General features: G+C 58.1%; 4 protein-coding genes across 4 annotated transcripts; all 4 read right to left on the bottom strand.

Annotated features, from left to right (window-relative positions):
* Positions 1-102: 102 nt before the first annotated feature.
* VDBG_00450 (conserved hypothetical protein) lies at positions 103-2,020 on the bottom strand (the record flags this gene model as incomplete). The annotated part of the gene is made up of 4 exons (XM_003008723.1): positions 103-421; positions 671-1,237; positions 1,446-1,779; positions 1,864-2,020. 4 exons carry the CDS (start codon positions 2,018-2,020, stop codon positions 103-105), a joined length of 1,377 nt encoding a protein of 458 aa, XP_003008769.1.
* A 1,108-nt stretch (positions 2,021-3,128) lies between these two features.
* VDBG_00449 (predicted protein) lies at positions 3,129-5,160 on the bottom strand (the record flags this gene model as incomplete). The annotated part of the gene is made up of 3 exons (XM_003008722.1): positions 3,129-3,382; positions 3,810-5,085; positions 5,143-5,160. 3 exons carry the CDS (start codon positions 5,158-5,160, stop codon positions 3,129-3,131), a joined length of 1,548 nt encoding a protein of 515 aa, XP_003008768.1.
* Positions 5,161-5,845: 685 nt separating this feature from the next.
* Positions 5,846-6,786, bottom strand: VDBG_00448 (40S ribosomal protein S19; the record flags this gene model as incomplete). Its single annotated transcript, XM_003008721.1, has 4 exons — positions 5,846-5,901; positions 5,975-6,280; positions 6,352-6,415; positions 6,754-6,786. The coding sequence occupies 4 exons, from the start codon at positions 6,784-6,786 to the stop codon at positions 5,846-5,848; spliced, it is 459 nt and encodes a 152-aa protein (XP_003008767.1).
* Positions 6,787-7,336: 550 nt separating this feature from the next.
* Positions 7,337-8,386, bottom strand: VDBG_00447 (zinc-regulated transporter 2; the record flags this gene model as incomplete). Its single annotated transcript, XM_003008720.1, has 1 exon — positions 7,337-8,386. The coding sequence occupies one exon, from the start codon at positions 8,384-8,386 to the stop codon at positions 7,337-7,339; it is 1,050 nt and encodes a 349-aa protein (XP_003008766.1).
* Between the last annotated feature and the right edge of the window lie 8 nt (positions 8,387-8,394).

Raw genomic sequence — 8,394 nt, 5'->3', positions numbered from 1 at the left:
AGTCGACTGACACCGATGATGGCGGCGAAGGTGAGGTCGGTGATGGAGAGCAGCAGGCAAAGAGCGGAGGTGCCTACCAGTTGAGGAGAGGGCAGCTGCCCATCACTGGCACAGCCAGCTCTTGCATACTCCTTTCTGCTGCTCTTGCCCTTGCACTTCGACCTGCACTTGGCGGCGCTTAGCGGTGTTGCTATTTTTGGCACCAGGTGGTCTTTCCATTTCGGTCATGCATGGTATCACGTGACTGTTCTGGAGCTGCAGAAGGTGCCATCTCGAGGCACCCTTGGCACCTTCCCAGAACCCGCCGAGAGACATGGCGTCCACGGAAGCTACAGGTAGAAATCCACTGCACGGGGGCCTGGAGCCCTCGCTGGGGCTCCAGGTGAGCATCCACTCCAAGCCAACGACATGCCGAGCCATCCTGTGAGCCTCAACCTTACCGCATGCCATTCATCAAACGCGCGATATCGCGGTCGAGATTCCATCATCTGTCACAGCAGGGTCACCATTCTTCTTGAACAAATGCTTTCCATTCGCCACCACCGTGGACTGTTACCGTCTCCACCTCGCCCTGATCCTCGAAGCTATGCCTGTGAAATAGATCCCCTTCAACCTGTCCCTCAAGTGATGGTTGAAGCCGTAGGTGAGCGCGTTCGCCAAGCCCACAAACTGCGTCGACACCTGCAACGCCGCCATCGTCCTCGGCCCCGGCGCGTTCCCCGACGCCTGCAGCAGCCGGTTCACGAGACCGGGGATCCAGAGCAGCACGTACATGATCGGGTACGCGTTGAGGAACATCATCTTCTTGATCTCCCGTTCCACCTGATGCGAGTCTTGCCTGATGGGGAACTCGCTCAGCGTGCTGCGCATCGTCCTGTTCGCCGGCACGTTCGGGGCCCTGCGAACGCTGCCGCTGGCACTGGCGCTCGGTCTGGGAATCGAGACGTGGTTGTCGCCGGGGTACGACGACTTGGGCGTGATTCTCTCGAGGTCTTCCTGGAATGATTTTTGCTGTCGGAGCGTTTTGCCGGGTGTGCCGTGGATCATCTCGTCCAGCGTCGTGGCGTCGTCATCATCGTCGTCGTCGTCAAAGTCCATCATACCACCCTTGGCCTCAACGGCGGCGGCGTCCATCTTCACCTCGTGCACGCTGATGCTCAGCCCTGCGGGTTTCGTCGTTGTTCCGGCACCAGCGGCTTCAACGCGCATCAGGTTGTCCAGTTTCATATCGTCATCGCTGTGCGTGCTCGCGTCAGAGACGCCGGGTTCCCCTCCTCGCGCGGCCCGACGAGAAGCTCCCGTCGCCAGACGACGTCGTCCCGTACGACCAGCGCTGCGCCCCGCGCAGGAACCGGAAGTGACGCCGTAGAAATACCCATATGTACACGTAGATGGCCATGGTCGAGAAGATGACGGCAAACCGCCACCCGTGCGTCAGCGCGTACCGCAGGTCCGGCCTCGCCGCCGAGATCCAGCACCAGTTGCCTCCAACGGGGGCCATCTGGCCCATGGCCGTCGCCGTGACGCTCGTCGCCACGGGAACCACCCAGACGGCGCCGCAGATGGTGGCCTTGCGCGCGAGCGACGCCTTGGGCATGTACACTGTCCCCGTGACGGTGAGGAGCGTGACGAGCGCGATGGCGAGGATGGAAAAGTCGGCGGCCTGCACCGAGAGCTGGCCCACGAAGCCGTTGACGGTGCAGGCTGCGCCGGGCTGGAGGCCCCTCGTGCGCATGTATATAAAGCCTGAAACCGTATTGTTGAGCGAGTTGATGAACTCTGTACGCCGCAGTCAGTGAGGTGAGGTGAGAGATGGGGCTACCGCCATGGGCGCCCAGAGCTGGCAAGAATGGTGACACGTACCCGCTACCGAAAGGTTCAAGACGAGAGCATGGCGAAAACTGCGCATCTGGTGACGGTAGATGGCAAACGAAGTCAGCACGCATGTCGTCGCGACGCAAGAGAGGAGGCTGCCCGCCAGCGTGGCGGACGCGATCACTTTGTCAAAGTTGGCGGCCATCGTGACATGACAGCAAAGGTCGCTACCACCGATACGGTGCCCAATTCCATGGTCCTGGGAGGCGCGCACAGCCGCTGAGGGACAGTCGCGCAGTTATAGTGGCCGAGACTCTGGATCGTGGGTCTCTATTTTCTCGCGGGGTGCAAGGGCTGGCCGGCGCTCCGCGAAGCACGGCGTTCGAGTGACAGGGACCTTGCGGGTTTGATGCCCTTGATCAATCTAACGCTCTGCTACCCGGTCCGGCGTTGAAGGGTTTTTGTGACCATGAAGCATGGGTATTTAACAGGCAAGGGTTTCAACTTGACTCGCGGCAGCTCGAACGAACCCGGCAGATGGGCAGTGCTGTAGGCATCGCAACAGTGCAACCTGTTTTGGGCTGACCAAGCCCATTGAGGACCCATCGCCGGGATCGATCAGGAAAGCGCATTGACTTGAGACTGACTTGCTGAATGTCTCACGCTGCGATTGGCGTCACGATCCAGGTTGACAGAAAGGTATATCCGGAGATGTCTTCTGGGGACTGACTCGCTAAGATGGGGGTGTCATGCGTCCCCGTACTCCGTCCGTCATCTTGTTCGTCCTGTCTGGGCGCGCCGGTAGCCCTACGCTTGGCCCATTTGGTGATCCGAATTGACGCTTGTCCCGTGGCAATGTGGGTGAGTTGTCGTGTTGCGGTCAAAGTTGTTGACAGGCTAACCCTGTCTCCAATTCAGGGGTAAAGGTACGCTGCAGCGTCGCCGCCCACGCTGTGCGATCTCGGCCCCGCCCTTGCATGTGAGGGTGCGGAGAGGGTGCGATTGAGTACGAAGTTAGTTCATACCTTGATGACATGGAGAATGCGAGACGTCAGAATTGCTGTACGGAGACGCCGCCTTGCCAAGTGGATGATGAAAGAGTTCGGTGCAACACACAAGAAGAGCACGGTAGATCGGCATAATGCGATGCTAATTATACCCATGTAGCAAGGGAAATCTGATGCAGTGCAACGCTGGCTTCTCCAACTGGCAACCTCATGACTGCTGGGGCACGTCTTCTACAATCCCAGGGCCGTGGTATGCCCAGCTGCTCAAACAGTATTACAGGCAATCTCTCGACTTTCCTGTCTTGGTTACTTCAGCCCACATGTAGCGTGCTTGGCAAGGCTTTCAACGAGCAACTGACGAAACTCTGCCAAAGTGTCTGGCGCATCTGGGCGTGGAGCGAAGTCGGGCCGTGATGGCTTGGCATTCACAAGAGCGCAAGGGTAAGGGTAGCAATCGGCCTCTCTGTATTCTTGCTCCTGGTCATCCTCAAACATGCCCCAAGATGCGTCAAACTGGCGACTCATACCAAGCTTGCTCCAACGCAAGTGGCCCTTGAAAGCTCAACCCTTGGTCGGCAAGTCATTGCCTGGCACGGCAGAATTCTCTCCACGCCTCCACGCGGAGCTCCCTCGTCCATACTCGGCCGATGAGGCCACAAGTGCGGACGCCTTTCGTACGATTACTAGAACCCCTGCTGACGCCAGAAACAAAAGTCAATCTCGAACATACAATAAGCCTTTGCGCCCAGACGGTCCTTGCGGGTAAGTGGGAACTGCCGAGACACCTTAAAAGGCTGACGTGCGGTGACCGTTCGCCTGGTGAGAGCGATGTCTTGACTGTACACGTGAAGCCCGAAGCAGTCTTCTGTAGCGAAGCCGGGCTCTCAGATGTTCCATGTCACGACGACTGTTCGAAAGGCGGTTGGCCAAGACTGCTCATTTTCGTCAGATCACCCCAAAAAGAGAAAGGAAGTGAACCCGACGTACCATCATGATCTTCTCCAGGACAGGTTGTTGGACCTTGATCTGAGGACATCGACGGTAAAGTCCGAGCTTGACTTGGCAAGAACATCGAAGGCGGGTCAAGCACTGGCGTCGCGGGCAGCGGTTTGACAACATGTCGAGGATCCAGCGGTTGGCCCCGGCGCTTGGCTTGCTCCTTGGTCTTGGTGATGTCAATCCCCAGAGGACCACGAACATTCTTTCGAAAGAGAGGCTCCACCTCGGTGACTGCCATCGTGTCCATTGGGGATTTGGCAAATGGTTGAACGGTATCCAAGAAGCTCTGCACGGACTTTTTGGAAGGAGGGGAAGGAGTTGCGTCGTAGATGTCGGCGTCGCTTTCAACATGCACCAGAGTCGGCGGCTGCTCGGCAGTGATCGTCTGCGAGGGCTCCTGTTTGCTGTAAAGATATTTTTTGAAATCTTGGTCAACCTTCCTCCACTCCAGACTTCGTGGGCCATCGCGGACTCGAGACGCGGCGTTTCCGGGTGCTGCTTGCTCTGCAGCATCCCGTGTCGCGAGCATCCTGAACGTCGGATCCGGTTCCGTCTTGAGACCTGGCCGGGCGTGAATGGTCATCTTGAGGCCGCTTGCGAAGCTCACCCGTCCCACAAACTGCACGCAGAGCGCGCACGCGGCACGCTGCAGCTGAATGTGGTAGCACGAAAGCCCACCGTTGGCGCGGACGGCCTCTTTGAGCTCAAGCAAGTCGCCGGCATCCAGCTGATTTTTCCAGTTGAGCCCTAGGAACTCGCGAGCCATGTGAACGGCCAGCACGGCCAATTTCTTCTCCACGTGCGAGGCGTGCCAGTTTCCGTGACACTCGGGGCCAGCATTTTTCTGTCCGTGGGCATCATAGGGAGCTCCGATATTCAAGTCCAAAACTGTGGCCATGTTCTTGACTCGTTTGACCCATATGGGCTTGTAGAGTATGTTTCTTTTATCGGTGTCATTGCCAGGGACCAGTCTATTGCTGCTTGTGGCGCACTGAAGAACGTGCACCTGCCCATTGAGAATCACAGACAAGATGCCAATAGTGACGTTTTGGAAGACAACCGCTGTGTCCGCTGTTGGGTCCGCAATCTCAACCGTTGAACGCTCTTCCAGGATCTTGCACATGTACTTTCCGGGCCCGACCCGAACCTTGAGGAAGTAGACTCCTTTTTGCAGCGAGAAGTCGTCTGAGCGCTTGTGGTGAACGCTCATGACTCGTGTTGAGGGGGAGGGTGATTCGAAGAACTGACTGCTTTCTGGCATACTCTGAATGGCGAGTAAGCACCATCAAGATGAGTTGAGTCAACGCTGCAATGAACATACTCTGCTTGTTTCTGACATGATGGGCAGGTTCGCGATGACTTGACAACCACAGAGTCGTGTTGCCCCCAGAAGCACCCCATAGAGTGCAAATTCAAGGCTTGAAGGTGGCGATAGACTCTGAGGTTAAAGGGAAGTCTTGGTGAGTAATGAAGGGATATGTAACGTAGCGTAGATGCAGGATACAGAAAGGTGGGCGGATTGAGCACTGGGAAGTCGCCAGATATTGCGGTTAGAACTCTCTGTTGCTGTTGTTGTTCCTGCCATTGCTATAAGAGGTTACGGAGATATCGCCGGCTCAGGTTTGCGCTTCTATAGGCAGACTTGCAAGTTATGAGGGAAAGTGCTAGTTACGAGGCAGGCGCCGGAAGCCGCGTGGTGAAGGAATCAACAGATGCTGAATGGATGCCTTCGGGTCCAATGGCATCCACCTCTAGTTGCGTCAGTCGAAGCTCCATCAGGAAAACGACGTCGCCCAACGCCTGGAGGCTTACACCCACGGCATGCATGCCACGCCGAGAAGCGGCGCAATCACTACGGCAGGCACACGACGAACATCAGGTCAAGCGAGCGACGAGCATACGGGACGTTGTATTGGGGTGCAAAATTCCTCAATGAAGTGAATCCTTTTCAACGCCTAAGCCAATGCCACCGTTGCCATGAAAACCGAACCGAAACCGAGCTTTTGCGCAGGTCATGGGGGTATTTACTCGTCATCCTCCTCGTCCTCCTCGTCAGCCTCAGCGGTGGTCTGGGCGATACCTGTTGGTCTCATTAGCACATGTACTCAAGAAAAAAAAAGGCCTTTTAGGTCTGGCGTGGGGAAGCGACGTACGGTCAAGATCACGCTGGCCGGACTGGGTGACGCGGCGGCCGCCCTTCTCCTCGTCGTGCTCAACGACGCCGATCTTCTCAAGGGCCTGGAGGACCTTGCGGTCGACGGAGCCGGAGGCGTCGAAGTGGTGGGAGGGACGGACACCACGGTTCTTGGCAGAGCCGTGGAGCTTGCGGAGACGGCCGACACCGACGGTCTTGCGGAGGTAGACGTGGCGGGCGACGGCGGCAGCGCGGACGTAGAACCAGTCAATGTCCTGGGGAGGGAGCTCCTTGGCGGGACCGGTCTTGACGATGTCGACCCAGCCTGCAGTCGTTTCGTTAGTCCAATGCCACCCCTCTCCTTGATGAGACCAAGGTCTGAAAGTGAATACGTACCGGGAATGGGGAGCTTGCCCTGACGCTTCAGGAAAGCCGCGTAGGCAGTGATGAACTTCTGCGCCTGTTCGGGAGAAAGGAACACCAATTAGCAATGATTCCGTCGTCAGAGGTCTTGCGACCCCCTCGCGCCTGCTCGATTCCTGTATAGTGTTCCATTCCGTATCCTCGTTGCACGCCGTTCGATATCCCGCGATGCGCGCCCTGCGCCCGCCAGCCCATCTAGGGAAAGAATGTGTGTTCGAGTCCCATGTTGGTATCGGGTTGGAGTGCGGGTCGCGATCGTAGTCGGGATATTGTCTTGGTTTTGAATATCGTCGGGCGGCAACTCGGTTCGGTTTGGTGGAGTGGTCGAAGCTATTTCCTGGCGGAAAGTCTTCAATCGGAAGGGTGTTGACCTACATCGACATCGCGAACGGTAACGCCGCCGGCCATTTTGAAGGTATTGTCGGGGGGGTGAGGGGTGGTTTGGTGGTGGGTTAGTGAGGTCGTCTGGCGATGTGAAGAGACGGCGATCAGGCGGTCGAGCAGTCGTTGGATTTTTCGTGCCACTTGCGAAGTCTTGGCGGGAGGGTAGGGTTTGCCCTCTAGTGTGGAAAGGGCACGTGATTTTGGGGTCTCTTTCGGGCGGGGCGCACAGGGAACATGCACGGACCAGGCTGTACCTTTCGTTTAAGTGGGCCGTTGGTGTGGCTTGTCTTGGGTGGGGGCAGCATCTCACTCCTCCATGTGCGATGGTGGTCATCATGAGAGCCTGGTGCCGTTTCATCTCATCTGGCTGGACCGTATGCTCAACTATTTCAAGGGTCTGGTCGACTCTGATGAAAACAATCCATTGTATACCACAGGTTTCCGTGAGAAAAAGTGTCAGAATCGCTTCTTCGAACCGCTTATTAAGTATGTAATCTACTCATACCCTTCACTAACCCTGACATTCTATTCCCGACTTCCCCCCCCCCCCCGCTTCCCCTGAGACGCTTCGAATCTAAGCCCACTTGGCCAGCAGCGCCATGATACCGGCACCGAAAATAATGCACACAAAGGCACCCAGCTGCTTCCCGAGTCCCGATCTCCTCATCTGCGGGTTCAGCATAAACTCGTGCGCCAGCAACTCGACGAGACCGGTGTACATGAGAATACCGGCGCTGATAGCGTCAAAGATGCCGTTCGTCAGGGTCTGATCGGCGGCGTTTGTGGGCTTGGCACCGAGGCCGGCGGCGATGCCAATAGGCGTGGCGAGACCGTAGCAGCCGGCGAGGAAATACGGCAGCCACCAGCGGCCGCCAGGCCAGCTGGCGATGGCGAGGCGGGAGCCGAGACCGAGACCCTCCATGAACTGGTGGAAGACGAGGACGATGAGGAGGATGACGAGGTCGTCGGTCGTGGCAAGGACGAGGCCGATGAAGATGCTGTGGAAGATGACACCAAACTCGAGGATCAGGATGGCCGTCAGCTGGCCGGCGAGGGCCGGGTGGTCGCGGTCGTGGTTAGCGAGGTGAGCGTCGGCCTCGCGGTCGCCGTGCAGAGCGAGGCTGCCGCGGGGCACGGTGGGGTCGGAGGCGTCGCCGTCGTCGGAGTAGGGTCCCTCTCCCTTCGGCGACGATGCGGCGACGACGGCCGACTCAAGCGCCGCAGATTCGGCCTCGGTCACGTAGCACTTGCCAAAGTGCGTGGCGAGCAGCTCAGCGAGGAACATGGTGAGGACGGTCATGAGGCCGATGAAGAAGGCCCAGTCGTACTCGCCAAGACGGTCGACGAGACAGGGGTCGCCGAGCTGCTCAGCGGCAGGGGCCAGAAGATGCATCCAGGCGGTGGCGATGATGACGCCGGTACCGATGAACTTGAGGGCGAAGAAGAGGACGGGCGGGGCCTTGACGTGGGAGCTGCGGTGGATGACAATGGGGATCAGGGCGCCGAGCAGGGATGCGACGAGGAGGATGAAGACAGAGGCAATGCGGAGGCCCATGTTGGACGTCTCGGCAGGGCTGCCGTTGCAATCATCCTCGCGACGCTGGAGGTGCAGAGCGGGTTGCATGGCGGCGG

Source organism: Verticillium alfalfae, genomic scaffold (assembly GCF_000150825.1).
Source record: "Verticillium alfalfae VaMs.102 supercont1.1 genomic scaffold, whole genome shotgun sequence".
Classification (NCBI taxonomy): Eukaryota; Fungi; Ascomycota; class Sordariomycetes; order Glomerellales; family Plectosphaerellaceae; genus Verticillium; species Verticillium alfalfae.
The sequence above is the reverse complement of the archived record's forward strand: the minus strand, read 5'-3'. Positions and strand labels throughout refer to the sequence as shown.